The sequence below is a fragment of the Plecotus auritus genome (genome assembly GCF_963455305.1).
Source record: "Plecotus auritus genome assembly, chromosome: 13".
NCBI classification, from domain to species: Eukaryota; Metazoa; Chordata; class Mammalia; order Chiroptera; family Vespertilionidae; genus Plecotus; species Plecotus auritus.
Genome location: NC_137779.1, coordinates 29,594,173 through 29,614,980, shown reverse-complemented (window position 1 = coordinate 29,614,980; position 20,808 = coordinate 29,594,173). Strand labels below are relative to the sequence as shown.

At 59.1% G+C, this 20,808-nt stretch overlaps 1 protein-coding gene across 1 annotated transcript in view; it reads right to left on the bottom strand.

Annotated features, from left to right (window-relative positions):
* Window positions 1–17,945, bottom strand: part of BCR (BCR activator of RhoGEF and GTPase) — an 83,046-nt gene extending 65,101 nt beyond the window's left edge. Inside the window, exon 1 of the mRNA XM_080650380.1 lies at window positions 16,538–17,945. Within this exon, the coding sequence (XP_080506506.1) occupies window positions 16,538–17,813 (1,276 nt within the window). The 5' untranslated portion in view covers window positions 17,814–17,945. The remainder of the gene's footprint in view (window positions 1–16,537) is intronic.
* Window positions 17,946–20,808: the final 2,863 nt, after the last annotated feature.

Sequence of the window (20,808 nt, the reverse complement as noted above, 5' to 3'; positions counted from 1 at the left end):
AGCCGGAGGGGATGGCCCTTTCCCCGATGGGCAGCCTCGGAGCCAGCGGCCTGCTCCAGCCCCGAGGACGGCACTCTGGTTACTGCAAGAGAAGGCTGCCCGCTGCCCGCTGTCCTCCGCCTCCTGCCCTCTCCCGTCAGGAGGGCCGAGGGGCACGGGAGTGTTCAGGCACGAGGTCAAGCGGGAAAAAGCATGGTACCCCCACTCACAGGAGCCAAAAGCTGGAAACAGCCCCCCCCCCCCCCCCCCGTCCATGGATGGATGAATGGGTTTAAAAAAAAAAAAAAAAGGTGGCATATCCCGGCCGGCGTGGCTCAGGGGTTGAGCATCAACCTACGAAGCAGGAGGTCACGGTTCGACTCCCCGTCAGGGCACAGGCCCAGGATGCCAGGCTCAGTCCCCAGGGTGGGGCGTGCAGGAGGCAGCTGATCCATGGTTCTCTCTCATCATGGATGTCTCTCTCTCTCTCTCTCTCTCTCTCTCTCTCTCTCTCTCTCTCCTTCCTCTCTGAAATCAATAAAAAAACATTGTTTAAAAGGTGGTGTATTAAAAAAGAGGTGGTATATTCACACAATGGAATATTATTCAGCTTTTTTTAAAAAATATATATTTTATTGATTTTTTACAGAGAGGAAGGGAGAGGGAGAGAGAGTTAGAAACATTGATGAGAGAGAAACATGGATCAGCTGCCTCCCGCACACCTCCCACTGGGGATGTGCCCGCAACCAAGGTACATGCCCCTGACCGGAATCGAACCTGGGACCCTTCAGTCCGCAGGCCGACGCTCTATCCACTGAGCCACACCGGTGAGGACAAACATTATTCAGCTTTAGAAAAGAAGGCAATTCTGACACGTGTTCGAACGTGGATGGACCTTAGAGACGTTGTCCTACACGAAAGAAGCCGGACGGACATAGGATTTTGCTATAGGAGAGGCACCTAGCACCGTCGAACCCACAGAGACCGAAAAGAGAAAGCTGGCTGCCAGGGGCCGGGGGAGGGGAGAACGGGCAGCTGGTGTGTATCGGGGACAGAGGTTCCATTCGGGAAGATGAAGAAGTTCTGGCGATGGCTGGTGGTGATGGTTGCTCAACGCTGTGACTATCCTTCGTGCCAATGAACTATACCCACTTACAAATTCTTCCCCAATTTACAAAGAAAAGGGGCGAAAGCAAAGGTCTGTGACAGGCCCAAGGCCTCGCCTTTACCGCACCCCCGCCCCCCGCCCCCAGTGCAGGTCCGGACGACAAACGCTCACAAGCACAGGCTGCGAGCTACCGAGTCCCCTGGCCTCCCCCACATCCACCCCAACGAAGAGCTGGTGGCTCCTGGGACGGCCTCTTGCTCCCTGCTCCCAGCCTGGCCAAGCCCTCCTGAGAGAAGGCGCAGGCACCGATCAATCCCCAGGCAGGACCTCCCTACGGATTCCCGGCCACCAACACCGCCCCCCCCCCCGCCCCCCAAGAAAACACACACCCAATGAGACAGCAGGAAATGAACGTGGGCTCCTCAGAGCCACGCGGAGGCTGTGAGCAGCCAGGGCGGGGTGGGGAGGTTCCCTTCTCATCTGTGTCATGTACTCAAGTGTCACCCAAAAGGTCACTGGCACAGAAGGGTTCTGTTCCTAAAACAAAACCGGTTGAAAAAAAATCACCGCTTGGCAACGGACGCGCTGGGCTTTTCCAATGCTGATGGAAAAGGCAGCTTTTCATTGTCCTCTCCGCCACTTAAAAAAAAAAAACCACACACACACACCCCCCAAAAAAACACAAACCTCCACACCCACACCTTCAGCCAGCTGTGCCGCAGCCAGCATCCCCTCCTGCTATCTGTCCTAACAGCAACACGGAGAATGACGCGTGTCCCTGGATGGCAAGTCCCTGGGTAGATGACTCCTACGGATGATTTCTAGTCTCCAGATGAGGAAAGAGCCGTCCTCCATCAATGCTCAGGCGTGCATTTTTCTTTTTTAATGTACTTTTATTGATTTCAGAGAGGAAGGGAGAGGGGGAGAGACAGAGAAACATTCACGATGAGAGAGAATCAGGGATCGGCGGCCTCCTGCACGCTCCACACTGGGGATGGAGCCCACAACCCGGGCCTGTGCCCTGACCGGGAATCGAACCCTGACCTCCTGGTTCATGGGTTGACGCTCAACCAACTGAGCCATGCAGGCCGGGGTCTGTTGGCAACTTGATCATGGCCTTCTAGCCTTCAAAACAGTGAGAAATAAAATTATCCTATATAATAAAAAGGTAATATGCAAATAGACCTAACAGTAGAATAACCGAACAACCAATCAAAGTGTAATATGCTAATGATACGCTAAGGCCATTCAACCGCTTGCTATGACGTGCACGGACCACCAGGGGGAAGATGCTCCAACCGGTAGGTGAGCTTGCTGCTGGGGTCCGACCCATCAGGACTGAGCGAGATGGGCTGGACACGCCCTGGAGCCCTGCCATGGTCCCTCCTCGGCCTGATCGTGCACTGGTGGGGTCCCTCAGCCTGGCCTGCGCCCTCTTGCAATCTGGGACCCCTTGGGGGATGTCGGAGAGCCCGTTTCAGGCCGATCCTGCAGACACTCCCCTTGGGAGGGGGCCAGATGCAGGGCTCATGGCTGGCGAGCGCTGCTGGGGCAGCACAAACCACTCCTGATCGGGACTGATTGGGCGTGAGCCCGCAGCAGGCATGAGTGGGAGCAGCAGGCAGGAGCCACAGGCGGCGCTGGACTGCGGGTTTTGGCCAATCCCTGCAGGCCATCCAGGGGGACCCCACCCGTGCACGAATTCGGGCACTGGGTCTCTAGTGTTATTGATAAGCCAGCCGGTCTGTGGTATTCTGGTATAGCAGCCCAAATGGACTAAGGCAAATGGCGGGAGGGCCACACAGATGGCAGAGGGCTGGGTGGATGGGTGGGCGATGGAGGGAGAGCTCAACATGGCGGCTGCCTTCTCGGGCACATCCTGCCCCTGAGCAACAGGTGAGTGGGAGGGAGCTCACTCCCACGTTGGGGGCCTGAGGACGAGTCGGGGTCCTACACCCTGTTCTCTCCGGTGGAGGGTAGTGGTGTTTTTTCAGAGCTTTCATCAATGAATGACGTATTTTTTTTTTTTTAATATATTTTATTGATATTTTACAGAGAGGCAGGGAGAAGGATAGAGAGCTAGAAACATCGATCAGCTGCCTCCTGCACACCTCCTACTGGGGATGTGCCCACAACCAAGATACATGCCCTTGACCGGAATCGAACCCGGGACCCTTCAGTCCGCAGGCCGACGCTCTATCCACTGAGCCAAACCGGTTTCGGCAATGACGTATTTTTTAAAACTTTTCATGCCCAGCCGGCTGGGGGCTTAGCAGTGAAGCTTTGACCCAGGAACCAGGAGGTCACCGGTTCGATTCCTGGACAGGGCACAGGCCCGGGTTGCGGGCTCCATCCCCAGTAGGGGGCGTGCAGGAGGCATCTGATCCGTGATTCTCTCTCATCACTGATGCTTCTATCTTCCTCTCCCTTCCTCTCTGAAATCAATAAAAATATATTTTAAAAAACAAATAAATAAAAATAACACCTTTCACGATGGAAAATTTCAAACACATACAAAAATAGAGAACAGAGAGTGTCACGAGTACCCAGGCCCCGTCACCCGACTCCAAGGACGATTCCCCTGGGACCAGCCTCATTTCAGGGGATCGACAGTCAACACTGGGAGCAGCGGGGGGCACGGGAGGGACGGGGAGCTGGTACCCAGGTGGCCGCCTCCCACCCGGAGCGAGTTCCTGGAGGGAAGCGGCCTCAGGGAGAGAGACGACCGACCCTTCCGGCCTCACAGGTTCCAGGAGCGGTCACGTGAGCTCCTGAACACGGATGTAAGCCGCCCACACATGGCTCGGCCACCTCCTTTCATCATCACCAGGAATCCGAGGCGGCTCCCTACAGAAGAGGGGCCATCGGGGCGCACAGGCCAAATCCAGCCCGTCACCACCTGCTTCCGTGTGACCAGGGACCCGAGGATGGTTTTAAACGATGACAAGTGAGGTGGTCCTGGAAGCTCCTGTCCAATAGCCTGGATTTCGCCTCTCAGCCACAAAATCCTCAATGAGTTACCGTCTGGCCCTTTAAGGAGAGGTCGGCCAAGCCCAACACTGCAGAACAAAGAGCAGAGGCTCGGATAACTGCCTCTGGTTGGACACCCGAACCTGCCACGGACGGACGGAAGGACGCGCACCCTTCCCAGCTGCTGCTGCTGAGCATCCGCGAGGCCGTCACTTCCGCGCTCCCCGCCTCCCCGCGCGGTGCAGTGGGGCGCAGATCCTGGACGGCGCGTGGGATCCCGTTACAAAGCGGAAAGGGGGGTGGGTGTGTCTCTCCTGCAAGACCACGAGAGCAGGAACACAGGACCACTCCCGGGGGGCCCTGGGAGTCAACGTGCACAGCGAGCCAAGCCCGCCAGGTGGAAGGACGGTTCTGAAGGAGCCCGGCCGGCGAGGCTCAGCGCGTGAGCGTCCACCTCGGAGCCAGGAGGTCACGGTTCGATTCCCGGTCAGGGGGCACAGGCCCGGGTTGCCGGCTCGATCCTCAGGGTGGGGCGTGCAGGAGGCAGCCGATGCGTGATTCTCTTATCGTGGATGTTTCTCTCTCTCGCTCCCTCTCTGAAATCAATAAAGCTCTATTTAAAGAAAAGAAAGTTCTGAAGGAAACGCAGACCTGCACTGGGGCATCCTCGCCAGCAGCTGTACAGCTGGTCGGCCTGGACTCCTTCCTGTCCTCGTGCCATCCAGACAGACCCACCCATCCGCGGGGCTGGCCGGCTGGGCACCAGGGCAGTCCCCGCTCGGGCTGGCACTGGGCAGGCCCCGAGAGCTTCCACTGCAGGACGCGAGCCTCGGCCTCTGACCCCAGGTGGGTCCTCTGTGATGAAGGGACGCGACGGCCCCCAGGTACCAACGTCCGTCCAACACCGCGGCGCCGAGATGCACGAAGCCAGCACCGCGCACGGGAGCCCCGCTCGTGTCAGCGCCAGAGCCTCCGCCCGGCGCTCCTGGCCACGCAGGGCTGCTCCGCTGGCTGGACACCAGCTGGCACTCCCAGGCCTCCCCCTGCCAACCACCTGCCTGGACACCGTCACCTCTGCCCTGGCAGACGCCTCCCTGCTGCCTGGGCTCTGCATGCCAGCACTCGGCCCAGGGCATACCTGCACCGCTCCTGAGCGCCCGTGCCAGCCCCAGGGCTGACCTGAGGGGTTTGCTGACCCCCGCGCCTCTGGCTAGTGGGGCAGGCAAGGAAGATGACCAATCAACCAGAGCCACATTTGCACGCAGAGCCAAATCCCCCCCGCCCCTCCGGCCCCCAGTCACCGCAGGCAGCCAGACCCAATCAGGGTCTTACGCAGAGATTGCACTGGGACGCTTGCCAACGAGGTTTTCCAAGCCATTTCCGGGGAACGCAGGATGACATAATTTAATTTGGAATCACAACACTAAAGGGGTCCGAAAAGAGGCTGCTACTGTGTGGCTTCCTCCGTGACCGGTGGGCATGCCAGGCCCAGGAGCGATGCACCTTAGCATCTGAGCGGCAGCCGGCCACCGAGCGAGGACGGGCAGCTCCGAGCAAGGAAAGGAAAAGGGGGAGCCCCCGCTCTCTAGATCCACAACCCACAACCCGGGGATGGCCGAGCCTCCTGGAGGGCTGGCTCTCAGCTGCAGGAAGTCCTCAAAGCATCCGATGGGTGCCCACTGCAGTGGGAGACACCTGGCTAGTGTCAGAGACAGCCATTCCTCTCCTCTCCTCCCCTAGCCCGTGACACCACACGGCCCTCCCTCCAAAGGCAGCCTTGCTGAGTCTGCCCCCCCGCCCCAGCCCACACAGCTGCACACCTGACCTGCTGCAGGTGCTCAGGCACAGGGAGGTGACTGAGCTGACAAAACGCAGCAGCATCCGGGGTCCTGGGCGGGCTTTCAGCAGCGTCTCTCCCTTCCGTCAATTCCCTTTCCCGCCTCAGCGGTCAGTGTCCTCGGAGCTTCCCTCCAGGCCAGGCAGGAACTCCAGGGGCCAGGATTAACTGGACAGTGCCGTCCGGCAAACCGAATTCCTGGACGGAACGCACGAAGCCAAGATGCTTCTCAGCGGCCGTTACGAGCGGTCCAGAGCAAGCACCACAGAACTGACGACGAAGGTCAGGTGGCCAGCGGCCTCAGGGATCTTTCCGAATCAGAGGCCGGGCCTGTGTGGCCCCACTCGGGGGCCTCTCCTGTTTCTGGAAGCATCAAGGAATCCGAAGTTATGGTGGGCCTGGCCAGTGTGGGTCAGCAGCTGAGCGGCAAGCTTTGAACCAGGAGGTCACGGTTTGATTCCTGGTCAGGGTACATGTCCCGGGTGGCGGGCTCGATCCCCAGTAGGGGGTGTGAAGGAGGCAGCCGGTCAGTGATTCTCTCACATCACTGATGTTTTGTTTTGTTTTTTATATTTTATTGATATTTTACAGAGAGGAAGGGAGAGGGATAGAGAGCTAGAAACATCGATGAGAGAGAAACATCGATCAGCTGCCTCCTGCACACCTCCCACTGGGGATGTGCCTGCAACCAAGGTACATGCCCTTGACCGGAATCGAACCCGGGACCCTTCAGTCCGCAGGCCGACGCTCTACCCACTGAGCCAAACCGGTTTCGGCATCACTGATGTTTTTATCTCTCTCCCTCTCCATTCTTCTCTGAAATCAATTTAAAAAACCATGAAAAAAAGTAAATGTTCACGGGATGTAATGAATTTACTGAATTGCACACTTACAATGTGGTCAATATAAGCAACAGGCTATTTATTCCTCAGCCTTAGAAAGGACGGACATTCTGACACATGCCACACCATGGGCGAATCGTGAGAGCATTACGCTACGTAAGAGAAGACAGTAATACTGCGTGATCTCACTTATGTGTGAGGTACCTGGACCAGACCAACTCCTAGAGACAGAAAGCAGAATGGTGGTTGCCAAGGGCTGGGGGGAGGAAGGGATGGAGACTTATTGCTTAACTAGAGGCTCGATACATGAAATCCGTGCAAGGGGCTCAGCCCTCGCAGCCATGGCGGCTTGTCTCAGGCCCTCACAGCCCCCCAGCTTCGTCCGGAAGGACGTCCGGCTGTCCGGTCTGATTAGCATATTACGCATTTAATTATTACAGACTAGAGGCCCATTGCACGAAGATTCGTGCAACAGGCCTTCCTTCCCCTGGCTGCCGGCACCAGTTTTCCTCCAGCACCCAGGTCCAGGCCTTTGCTCCGGCCGCAGCGGAGAAGCCAAGCCTCTTCAGTCTTCGCTCTGTGCCTGCGTATGCAAATTAACCCGCCATCTTTGTTGGGTTAATTTGCATACTCCCTCCTGATTGGCTGGTGGGCATCACGGAGGTACAGTCAATTTGCATCTTTCTCTTATATTACTGTGGATGAGTACAGTGTTTCAGTTCTGCAAGATGAAGAGAGTTCTGGAGATGGACTGGAGCGGGTGGCGGGGGAGAGAAGGGGAGGCTGGGGGACCAGATTCTGCTAACAATGTCAACGGGCTGAGAAGGAGGACATGGAGCCCCGGCTGGGAACGCAGGCCTGGCTGACACTTCGCAGCCTCGGCGGACGCTCTAAGCGGATGACCCAGCTGTGCCAGGCCCAGGCTGCTGACCCATGGAGATGGGGAGATTTAAACACATAAACGGTAAAAGCCTCACCAGTCAGATCCTCCAGGAATGACGGCAGGTGTGTCTGTGTCTGGGTATGTGGGCCATTTTTTAAAAATATATTTTTATTGATTTCAGAGAGGAAGGAAGAGGGAGAGAGAGATAGAAACATCAACGATGAGAGAGAGGGTCATTGACTGGCTGCCTCCTGCACGACCCCACTGGGAATCGAGCCCACATCCCGGGCATGTGCCCTTGACAGGAATCGAACCTGGGACCCTTCAGTCCGCAGGCCGACGCTCTATCTACTGAGCCAAACCGGGAAGGACGGCAATTTTTTTTTTTTTTTTTAACCACAGCAGAGGCTGCCGTCTACACGGGCAGCCAGGGTGGGGGCCAACCGCCTTCCTTCTCTGCCAGCCAAGCACCCCATTTCCCACAACCACTCTGCTGACAATCTCCGGCTCAGCAGCACGGACCAGAGAAAAGCTATGCACACCCTCCCCCGCCCCCCCAGAGCCCAGGCACTTCCATGGACACAAGACGTGGGCTCCTAATGGCACGTGCTGTCCTGCTGACCCAGAGGCCGCCGTCAAGATGAAAACCCCCAGGCCCTAACCGGTTTGGCTCAGTGGATAGAGCGTCGGCCTGCAGACTGAAGGGTCCCAGGTTCGATTCCGGTCAAGGGCATGTACCTGGGTTGCGGGCACATCCCCAGTAGGGGGCGTGCAGGAGGCAGCTGATCGATGTCTCTCTCTCATCGATGTTTCTAACTCTCTATCCCGCTCTCTTCCTCTCTGTAAAAAATCAATAAAATATATTTAAAAAAAAAAAAAAAAAAAAAAAAAAAAAAAAGATGAAAACCCCCAGGCCTTTCCCAAGCGAATCACAGACCAGCCCAGCATTAAAAACACCCTCAGCCCTGGCCAGTGTGGCTCAGTGGATAGAGCGTCAGCCTGCAGTCCGAAGGGCCCCGGGTTCGATTCCGGTCAAGGGCATGTACCTCGGTTACAGGCTCCTCCCCAGCCTGGGCCCGGGTTGGGGCTCGTGCAGGAGGCAACCCATCGATGTGTTTCTCTCACATCGATGTTTCTCTCTGTCTCTCCCTCTCTCTTCCACTCTCCCTAAAAACCAATGGGAAAATATCCTCGGGTGAGGGTTAAAAAAATAATAAAAATTAATTTTAAAAAAACACACCTCGAAGCTTCAAAACAAAACAGCTCTAAAAGGGAACAGCCGAGGACAGTCCCTGGGCCTCACCCACTGCTCCTGGCTGGTCTGTGCACCCCGGAGCCTGAGCATGGGAGGGCGTGGGCGTCTGAGCTCGCCCCGCGAGGCCTGCAGGTCCCAGGATGTCCCCACCAGCAAGGCCCGCCTCGGCCTTTGATGTCCGAGGTCTCATTAAACAGGCAGGCCCCGTCACGTCCCGTCTGAAGAGTTCCAAAAACACGGTGACCTCCTCGCCGAGGAATGACTGATTCATTCACACGCTCGGAGGGAGCGCTGTGCTTCGAGGGAGAGAGGAAAAGAAACATCTAGCCAAAACCGGTTTGGCTCAGTGGATAGAGCGTCGGCCTGCGGACTGAGGGGTCCCGGGTTCGATTCCGGTCAAGGGCATGTGCCTTGGTTGTGGGCACATCCCCGGTGGGAGGTGTGCAGGAGGCAGCTGATCGACGTTTCTAACTCTCTATCCCTCTCACTTCCTCTCTGTAAAAAATCAATAAAATATATTAAAAAAAAAAAGAAAGAAAGAAAAGAAACATCCACTTCCCATCCTCCTCCCGACGTGTCCCCTACGCTCCTGGGGCGACTAGGCTGGGCCACTCTGGTTCTGGCGGCCAGGTCCCTGTCCATCTGTCAATTGCACCGACAGCTGACTGACAGCTTGTACCTGCGAATTAGAGGGCAGGCCCCTCGCTGGGGACCCGGCCGCCCAGCCCAGCAGTGGCCACTCCCCTAGGAAGTCGGGCGATGCCTGAGCAGTTAGAACAAGTGCCTCCCCCCTTCACCTCCCTTGCCAGTTTCTGGGACCGACATTGCAGGCTGCCCAGGGCTGGAGAGGCAAGCACAGGGCTCCCACTTCCTCACACACCCCTTTCTGGAGCCCCACACACCTCTTCCGTTCGTTTGTTGTTGCTGTGTCAATCCTCACCCAAGGATATATTTTCCCATTGATTTTTATTTTTATTTCTTTAATATTTTTATTGCCGAAACCGGTTTGGCTCAGTGGATAGAGCGTCGGCCTGCGGACTGAAGGGTCCCGGGTTCGATTCCGGTCAAGGGCATGTACCTTGGTTGCGGGCACATCCCCAGTAGGAGGTGTGCAGGAGGCAGCTGATGGATGTTTCTCTCTCATCGATGTTTCTAACTCTCTATCCCGCTCCCTCTCTGTAAAAAATCAATAAAATATATTTAAAAATATATATTTTTTTATTGATTTCAGAGAGGAAAGGAGAGGGAGAGAGATAGATAGAAACATCAATGATGAGAGAGAATCATTGATTGGCTGCCTCCTGCACGTCCCCCACTGGGGATCGAGCCCACAACCCAGGCATGTGCCCTTGACCAGAATCGAACCTGGGACCCTTCAGTCCACAGGCCAACGCTCTATCCACTGAGCAACACCAGCCAGGGCTCCCATTGATTTTTAGAGAGTGGGAGAGAGAGGGAAAGACAGAGAGGAACATCGATGTGAGAGAAACACACTGATTGGTTGCCTCCTGTATACATGAGCCCTGACCAGGGCCCGGGCCGGGGAGGAGCCTACAACCCAGGTATGTGCCCTTGACTGGAATCGAACCCGGGACCCTTCGGTCTGCGGGCGGATGCTCTATCCACTGAGTCACACCAGCCAGGGCCCACACACACCTCTTTCTAGAGCCTCGTCCAACCCCCTTCCTGGGGCCTCGCTCGCTTGTCCACAGAAAAGTCTGCCACAGCGACTCACGCCATCTGGCCGCGGAAGCAACGCCACAGGAGAGGAAACCAGACGTATGTTCACCATCACAACCCAGAGCCTTTAGGCTGAACTAACAGTGCCCCCCCACCCCAGCTGCTCCAGGGGTGAGGACAGGCCCATCCGCCTGCTCCGTGGCGAGATGCCCGTCACGGGCCTCCTTCCCTGGCAGCCACCAGCCCACCCACGTGCACGGCAGTCTCAGATCTCAGACCCTTACCCCCAGGGTGGTGGCTTCTAGAACATTCCCCTTATAGGCACGTATGCTACCTAGGTGTCATAGGCAGAAAACCTCCTCCTGTCCCCCCGGCGCACCAGCTGACCCAGTAGCACTGTCTACACGGGAGCATCAGGCATGAAGGGAAGGGGATCTTCAAAAGCTCTTCTCCAGCCATGGCACAGCACTGGAGTCAAGCACCCCTCGGGCTGTGGGTCCCTGGCCCCGTCCTCTCCTTCCAGCGCCCCCTCGGCTGGCTCCTGGCCACCTGGAGACGCCTCCTTCCCAGCACTCCCTGGTCCCCGGGCCAGGAGCCGGACACTCTGTGCAAGAAGCTGGCCTCCTCTGTCACCCCTTCCCCGCCAGGCACCGTCCCTCTGCGTCTCCCACAACCTGCTCACAGGTGAGCAGGGCAGCAGGCACCGAGCCCTCCCCCCGCCCCGGACTGTTAGGACAGAAAAGGTGGGTGGAGGGCCGTGCCCTTCCAGCAAGCCTGTTCTCGGGGCTCCCCCCTCCCTCCATGCCGCTCGCTGGGGGAGCCTCAGCAAAGGGCCCCCAAGGACATGCGGGACGTTAGAAAACCCTTTTCTCTGGCAGATTTGCAAAATAAGAGAGAAAAGATTTGCAAAATAAGAGAGAAACGACATCTGCGTGGTGTGGCCGGCACTCTGTGGCCGAAGGCAGGGCCAGCAGATCCCTATCGGAGCCCTAGGGTTACGTGGCGGTCTCCCGACCAGACGGAAAATGACGGGCTAGGAGGCCTGTCTCGTGACACGCAGCTCCATGACTATCCGACACAGCAGGTCCCCTCCACTTCTCGGGGGGAGGGTCGCTCTGTGCCCCCTCTCCTGAGACCGGCCTCACCCCGCAGTCTGCAGAGAGAGCAGCCCCAGCCCCAGCCCCTCCGCTGGCCGCCTGACCCGGGCGGGTTATTTTAGGGCTGTGTATGCGCCTCACCTCCCCAGGACACAACCGGCCGATGGCATGTAATTATGATAATGATATTGCTCCGGCCACTTCGCTACACAGGTGGGGGGGGGGGGGGGGCGGGGGGCGTGTCGCAATCTCCGGGCCCCAGACCCCGGCAGGTGCGTCTATGAACCCGCCTGTCCGTCTCCTCGGGACCCAGCCACAAGCCCTGTCCGCGGTCATTCTGCAAGGTCGCAGAGGTGAGCGCTCGGATCCAAGGCACCGATTCGCAGGCCCCAGTCTGAGGCTTCGAGATGCTCTCTCAGGCTTAGCAGGGAAGCCCCAGCCTCAGCGAAGAAGGAGAAATGAATCTCCAGATCATGACCCCCTGCATCCTTGGGCTCCCCCAAAACCCACTGCCGCTTATTTAGATGGGGTGGGAGGGGCTGAGCCAGACAGGGGAGGGTCTTGAGCAAACGGAAGCCTCAGCGATGGGGTCTCATTCCATCTCTGACTCACGAACACAGCACCGGAGACACAGACAGACCCACGTGGGCTCGGTCACCGCGGTCACATCCAACACGGCTAAGGGCCTCCGGTGAGGTGCGTCCTGGGCGACCCGGAGGCAGCACAGACTCGGCCCGTGTCCTGAGGACCTCACCACCCGGAAGGACGAAGTCGGACGCACACAGGATTCGTGGGGAACCGCTGGAGATGTGGCGAGAGGAAGACACACAGGAAGGGAGACGCCAGAACACGACACAGGTTTGGTTCGGAGTGCTGGATTGTAAAGGAGAAGGTCCCTGAGCAGGAGCAGACAGGACTGAAGCCCAGGGCAAGAGAGGGTTTCCCCGCAGACAACGCCTGTCGCCCAGCAGCTGCTCAAGAAATACCTCCGACGGACTGAACGGGGGAGAGGCGGTTGCTCTGGTCAAGGAAAGGTAGTGTAGAAACCAGGACTTGAAAAAAATGAAAGGAGTTATCTTAAGGATGAAAATGTCTATAAAGCAATTGAAAGAATGGCCCAGTTGGCGAGTCTCCGTGGTTGAGCATCAGCCTGTGAACCAGGAGGTCAGGGTTCGATTCTCGGTCAGGGCAGATACTCGGGTTGCGTGCTCGATCCCCAGTGTGGGGCGTGCAGGAGGCAGCCGATCCATGGTTCTCTCTCATCATCGATGTTTCTCTCTCTCTTCCTCTGCCTTCCTTTCGGAAATCAATAAAAATATATTTTTTAAAAAAAGCAGCCTTAGTCAATACTCAGCCCCATTGTTTCGCAACCTGAGGACACCTGAATCGCCCATCCATGACTGTGAACATGGGCCCTCTCACCTGTGAGCTGCAGCCGGCCCCAGGCACTGCTGAGTCCTCTCTCTCTCTCTCTCTCTCTCAGGTGGCGTGGGCCCAGCATAGGGCTTACCTGGAGTCTTTGCCCTGGAGAGGGCAGCAGTCACATACCCGGGGGCCTGTGGGCCACAGGACTCCCAGCCAGGGGTGGGAGTGGGGTGGTGGGGTAGCTACTGAGCAACAAATGAGGTGAAAGGGAGAAATGGGCAAGGCGTGTTCCCCAGGACCCACGCAAATCACCAGCACTCCCAGCTCCTTCTTCTTCTTTTTTTTTTTCTTTTACTTACTAATATATTTACTTTAATAGATTTTTATTGGTTTCAAAGAGGAAGGGAGAGGAAGAGAAACATCAATGATGAGAGAGAATCATGGATCGGCTGCCTCCTGCACACCCCCTACTGGGGATGGAGCATGCAACCCGGGCATGTGCCCTGACCGGGAATCGAACCCTGACCTCCTGGATCATAGGTCGACGCTCAACCGCTCGACGCTCAACCGCGGAGCCACGCCGGCCGGCCCAGCTCCTTTAATGAGAGGTTCTGGAGTGCTTCGTTCTGTTCCCAAAACAAGGAAGTCATCCTTCCCGAGCCAGGACACCTTGTAAAATGTGACCTAGACTTTGTTCCCACCCTGTCGATGACCTAAGTGCTCCGGGGCCTCCGTCTGGGGCTGCCCGCTGTGCCTCTGTTCTGGGGGGGTCGGGTCTGCACTCAACTTAGAGATGACCACAGGCTCTGGTCTAACGAGAGGCCGATGGAGCCGGCCGAGGCCTGGGTGGCCTCTTACTGCCCCGCAGTTACTCTAACTCAGGGGTGGGCAAACTTTTTGACTCGAGGGCCACCATGGGTTCTTAAACTGGACCGGAGGGCCGGAACAAAAGCATGGATGGAGTGTTTGTGTGAACTAATATAAATTCAAAGGAAAGGAGCGGAGGGGAGAGCAAGAGAACCGGATAGAACAGCCGGATCCGGCCCGCGGGCCGTCGTTTGCCCAAGGCTGCTCTAACTGGTCACTGGTCCGTTCAATCATCGTCCAAGAGCAAAACGAAGCAGCGGTCATTCCGGTGACCACTCCGCACCAGAACCCAAAGGGCAAAGTAAGCGGCTTGATGCTGTGAAAACCCAGAGCAGCAGCTAGCATGAGCGCCCATGAGAAACGGAGATGGCGGGGGGGTGGGGGGAACATTTCACAACGGACGCCTGGAACAGGGCTGAGAGTTCAAGTTCAGAATTCCTCCGGCTGCCCAGGCCAGGCGGCTCAGTTGGTTACAGCGTCGGCCCCATACGCCAAGGCTGTGGGTTCGATCTGGGTTCGATCTCAGATCAGGGCACATATGAGAATCAACCAATGAATGCATAAATAAGTGGAACAACCAATCAATGTTTCTCTCTCTCTCTCTCTCTCTCTCTGTCCCTCTCTCAAACCATTAAATTTTTAAAAATTAAAAAAAAGAGAGAATTCCCCAGTCTCTAAAAGGACTAAAAAAAGGAGAGGTCCCTGGGTCCGCTGGCCTCTCTCATGACAGGGCTTGCCACTGCCCCCAAGGGGAGGTGAAAGGTCAGGGATGGAGTGAGGAGGAGACAGGTGCAGCTGGTAAGACGCTTCCCAGTTCCCAGGGCGCCCCGAAGGAAGGAACCCTTCAGGGGGTACTGGGTGTCCGGCTCTGACTAAGGCTCCCCAGGAGATCCGCAATGAGCCAGGGGTCCCCTGCCTTCAAAATGCACATGTGGGTGAAACTTGGGGACCTGGTGCCAGACCCAGGGGCACAAGCACTAGGTGATTCCCCTTCTACGAGGCGCCAAGAAGGGTCAAACCACAGAAGCAGAAAGCGGAGCGAAGGCCGCCAGGGGCTGAGGGTGGGGACCCGGGGAGCCGCTGTGGGATGGGTGCAGACCTTCAGGTTTGCAAGATGGAGAGAGCTCTGGAGGTGGGACGTGTTGACCGCAGCACAACAGCCTGAACGGACTGAATTGCACTGAACTGGCCGAGTCCCCGCACCCCCGCCACTCGGAGGGGCCAAGCTGGCTCGCTCGGTCCACAGCTGGCCAGGCAGGGCTGGTACCCAGTGGCCGCAGGGCAATCCTCCAGACCCCAGACGAGCTGATGTGCCTACAAAGCAGATTTCTAAATGCCACAGCCTTCCACCACCTCTTCCCCCCCCCCCACCCCGGCCCCCCACGAAGGGCTCCGGGGCCGCAGCGGGCACTGGTTGGACCCGCACCGCAGCTACACCAGCTGCAAATGGAAAACCGTCAGCTGGATGCACCTGAAACAAACAGGACCGAGAGCTGATCCCAAAAAGGCCGCTCCCGGAGCCAAAAATAGCCTCACTTGTTTCAAGAGGATTCTGACCAATGAAGCACATACAACTCCATCAGCAAAAAAAAAAAAGGAAAATCAATGAAGCGGAAAAGCAGTTCAGTCCAACAGGGACTAGACTCCAGGAGCTTCCCGACAGGCTCACACCCACCCCGGGCTCACACTCACCCACTCTTCTCCTTACCCCAATTTCAAACTGGCTCAAACCCAGCCCCATCACCCCAATGCCAATGGTATTTGTACACAGTCGTCCAGAAGTGACAGACACGATCCCGTCCATTTAATCTTGGGGTCAGGGCCAGACCGCGCACGGGGAGCCGAAAATAAAGCACCAGTGAGCCCTGGTCCTTGGGGTGCCTAGGAGGCAGGAGCCCAGTGAGGGATCAGCAACCGGAGCCGGTGAGTAATGATGGGTGAAGTCTCCCCCCACCAAAGCCGGGCAGATGGGAACGGGTGTGGCTCTCCACCCCCACTCCCACCCCCTTGATGTTCGGGGGCCCACTGAGTCAGAACTACCTGTCACCTCACTTCCTCCTAATTTGCATCTTCACCTGCTGTGACTTGACTGGGGCTGGCTGGCTGGCGAGCCAGCGAACCCGACACTTGCATGGCCTGGGAGCAGCTAGCTAGCGCATCTTGGGTTCCCCAAACGTGTCATATAACTCTTCCAGGACGGGAACTGGGGGAATGCCCAACACACAGATCAATCCTGGAGAAAAGCGTCAGATCCAGACGGCAGAGAAGAAACCCTCTTTATAGGATTCCCAGCGCCTAGGGGAGCGAGGAGAGGGCTGCCAGAGCATCCTGGGACCAGCCCCCAAGCAGCACACACTTCAGAACCAAAGGAACTGGCCCCCTGCCATCCCACACACCACCCACTCCTCCCACCCCGATCCCATCCCAAACACTGGGAACCTGCCCTGAGGAGGAGGGCGGGGATGGTTTGTCCAGGCGCAGGGACCCGCAGGAACCCTTCCGGTCCACAGCAGTTATCGGACATTCACTCCCACAGCACCTCCCTAGGCCTCGCCTGCGCGCATCACCCCCTTTCCTAGTCCCTCCTGCAGGCTCCATCGTTCCTAGGCAGGGGGCAGGGGTGAGAGCCCCCCTCAGCCGGCGGAGGTACCCACCTGCATCTCCGGGGAAGGTGCTGTCCCCATCGCTGGGCCAGATCTGCCCTGTCTTGCGGACTCCCACGATGGTGGCCTCCGACACCACGACGGGGCCCTGCCGGTGCCGCTTGGGGCACTGCGGCGTCGGGGGGCTGCTGCTGTCGAAGGACTGCTGCGAGTTCTGCGAGGGCGAGCGGCTCTTGTCGCGGAACATGCGGTAGGTGGTGGGGCTCGGGGACACGCGGCTGGACTGGCCGGAGGAGAAGTCCTCCTCGCTGGAGGTGAGGTTCTCGTTGGAGCTGCAGTCCGGGGTGTAGCCGCCCCCGCTGTCCTCGAAGCTCCGAGGGGAGTAGGACCGGCGGGGCCAGGTCAGGCGCTTCTCCTGCTCCGAGGTGCTCTGGCTGCGCAGGAGGGGGCCCTTGCCCTCGCCCTCCACCATCATGCCCCCCACGTAGATGCTCTGGTAGGGCTGATGCTCCAGGGGAGGCCAGGGGGGCCTGCCGCCGCCGTTGGTGTGGATCAGGTTGTCCTTGAGGAAGCGGGGGTTCAGCTCGGCGTCCTCGTAGTCGCCGTCGAGGCCGCAGGTGCTCTCCGAGGGGCGCCCCCGGTGCGAGGGCCGGGGCGCGTCTCCCGCGCCCGCGCCGGCGCCCAGCTGGGACTTCTTGCGCTCCATCTGCATGGCCTGGCTGCCCAGCGAGCTGATGCGCTCCGACACCTCTTTGTCGTTGACCTTCACCAGGCCGCGCTCGTGGTGGAACTCGACGTTCACGTAGAAGGGCTTCTCGGCGTCGGCCGCCCCGGGCTGGCCTGGGCCCTTGCGGATCCTCTCGAAGTTGGACCGAAGCGCCGCCACGCTGGTGGGGGGCCCCCGGTCGTCAGGAGCGGCGGCCCCGGGCCGGCGGGCGGACGCGGGCCTGGCCTTGCTCGGGGACCCTTCTCCGTCGGGCCGGGCCTCGGGCTCCTCCGCGGACGGAGGATCGGCGCCGTCGGCGGGCGCGGGCGGCGGGCGCGGGGCGGGCGCGCGGGGCTCCGCGGCGCCGTCCGGGGGCTGCGCTGCGCGCCGGAAGCCCCAGCGCTGCCGGTCGTAGCTCTTCTTCTCCTTGGCCAGCAGCGTCTGCAGGTAGATCATGCGGAAGCGCTCCTGGTTCACCTCCTGCTCCAGGCGCCGGATGGAGGCCTTGCAGCGCTCCAGCTCCTGCTCGATGTCGCCCACCGAGCGCAGCTCCATGCGCGGCGGCTCCGAGTCCGGGAACTGCGCCTTCCACGCCTCGGCGAAGCCCACCGGGTCCACCATGGCGCGGCCGCTCTCACCTGCGCCGCCCGGCTGCGCGCGGGGCCCGGCTCAGCGGCGGCGCGGCGGCCTCGCCAGGCCCGGCCCGGGGCGCCCGGCGACCCCCATGGCCCCGCGCAGCGGTGGCGGCGGCGGCGGCGCGCGAACAATGCCCGCCCCCTCCCGGCGGCAGGTGAGGCGGCTGCTCGGCTCCCCGGGAGGCGCGGGGCGGGGGCGCGCCGGGGGTGGGGGGACGGGCGTGCGCGGGCGGGGGGTGGTGCGGTCTGCGCGCTCAGCTATTGTGTGCGGGGCGGCTCCGCGCGGGGCGGGACCGAGCTGCCTCCGCTGGGCCGGGAGCCGCTAGTCCGTGGCTGCCGCCCGCGCGCCCCTCTCCGCTCGCCGCCGCGCCGCCTGCATCCGGGCTGCCACCGCCTCCCCGGCGCTGCGCTCCGCCCGGCCGCTCCGGCCACACTCCGCCCGGCCCGCACTCGGCGCCGCAGGAAGGGGAGGGCCGGGGGGCGGTGGCAGCGGCGGCTGACGGAGCCGGGCGGGCCTCTTAAAGGGGCCGCGTCGAGGCGCCCGTGGAGGGGAGGGGCGAGGGTGGGGGCCGGGAGGCCTCTCCCACCGCGAGCCACTGCCCTCCTGGTCCCCGCGCTTGGCTGGAAGCAGGCCAGGCGGCAAACCCTACGTCCAGCCCAGAGGCCCTCCTGCACCCCTGGGCCAGGCACACCTGGACCCTCATTTCCCATGCCCTGGGCCACTCATCAGCGTTAAGGTGGAGCTGGGGAGGGGTGGGGTGGAGGCAGGTCACTCATTCCGGAAGGGCCAGGCTGGGCTGCCAATGCCAGCAGCCCCTATGTGCCAGGCTGGGTGGGTGATGAAGCAACAGCTGCCAAACAGGATCGTCACCGAGATAATCAACAGGAATTTCTCCCCAGGCCACTCAACAACACCCACATCTCCCTTCCCTTGGTCCTGTTCCAGATGTTTGTCGGCCCCCCCGCCCCCATCTCTCCTGAGCTGGCCAGTGTAGTGTCCCCGGAATTGCCTCACTGGACTTGTCTGCCTAGTCTTCCTGTGGGGTGCCAGCCTGCACTGTGACCGGCAGGCCTGGGCTGCAGACAGGACCGCGCAGGAGAGCAGTGAAACAGCATCTTTTCTCCTGCCCCAGGGACACCGAGACCTCAGACCACACACGGCAGAGAGCACAGTGTGGGGCGTGCGATGGGGCAAAGGAAAATACCCAACCCAGCCCGCTGGGCGACGGCGAAGCAAACAGGATTGGTCAACCGGAGAGCTGGGCGTGAGTCCTGGCCTGGGCGTTGGCATGAGAGCAAGGATGCTGCTGTCCCTGTGTGGATGTGAGGGGGTATCTTTTATATATATATGGTTTTTATGGACTTTTAGAGAGAGAGGAAGGCAGAGGAATAGAGAGATAGACACATCCATGAGAGAGGAACGTCATCGATGTTCTGCCTCCTGCACGTACCCCCGCTGAGGATTGAGCCCGCAGCCCAGGCGTGTGCTCAGATGAGGACTCGAACCACCGACCTCTGGTTCCTGGGCCCTCGCTCAACCGCTGAGCCACCCCGGCCGGGCTGTGAGGGGTTCCCTTGCCCTCCCCCCAGTTCCAGGGCCACCCAGGTGAGATACCCTGATGTCTAATACGGAGCCCAGGGCCAGGGCCCTGCTGCCTGACGAGGGTCCTGCTCACCCCACAATGGGCTCTGTGGCCTGGGCAGTCCCCCCCCCCCCCACCTCTCTGAGCCCGTTTGGTCCTCCTACGTAAGATGCTGTGGGCGCTGTCCGTAAGCACTCATGGGACGCACCGGAAACACACCTGGGTAAAGGGCGGTGGTGTTCCTCCCGCTCCTTGTTAAGGATGCCCTGAGTCACCAGAGAACCCAGGGGCCCACTTCCAGGCACAGCTCCTTGCTGCCCTCTGCAGGCCTCTCTACCGTCCTGCCTGCAGGGCCGGGCAAGGCTCGGCTTGACACCTCAGTGGTGCTCACATCCTCTGTGATCTGATCTTTAAAATGGGTACAGTTGGAACCGACTGACAGCTGTCAGAGCGGAGGGGGGTGGGGGGCACTGGATGACAGAAGGGGAAGGGATTCGCCAAAAATCCTATACAGGGTGTCCCCACAACATGGACACTCACTTTCACAGCTGGTAACTCACTGAATTTTCACTCCCTTTTAGGTTTAACTGATTTGCAATCATGGGTGAAGCCAGACTAAGCTTTGAACAAAGAAAATGTATCCACTAGACTTTGTATGGGGATACATAACGGATACACATTTTACAGCATAAAACCGGCAACTGTTGACGAGTTGAAGGAGCACAAATACCGAACAAAATGATTTTTAAAATATATATATATTTTTTTTATTGATTTCAGAGAGGAAGGGAGAGGGAGAGGGAGAGAGAAACATCCATGATGAGACAGAATCCTGGATCGGCTGCCTCCTGCACGCCCCACACTGGGGATCGAGCCCGCCACCCGGGCCTGTGCCCTGACCGTGTTCAGAGGTTGATGCTCAGCCACGGAGCCTGGGTCAAGTTCCCTTTAAACCTGTATGGTTTTGTGAACCAGTGTCATCCCAAAAAATTCAACCAATTAAAGTAAAATGGGTAGAATAAGTCCTGTCCTCACCGGGGGTGGCTCAGGATCCATAGCAGCTGCCTTCACTGCTGGCAGGCTCAGGCCACCCAGCAAGTGGGCCAGGCAGGCTCAGCAGAGAGGATCCCCAAGCCACCAGCTGCCTTTCCCCTGCTGATGGGCCCCTCAGCTTCCAGGGGGAATTGTGGGGTCACCAGGGACAGTATAATGACCACCCGCGAAACAAGAGGATACCTGGGGTGGCGGGGGGGTGTTGGGGGGCACTTCCTCCATCACTGAGGTCTTCCTTTCTCTGGTCTGCAGGCCCCAGCTCAGCCCCGCCTTAAATGTTGTAGACAGAAGCAGACATAGTTCCCAACCCTGCAGATGTGTAGTTCGGGTTTGCGGCTCTTCTCT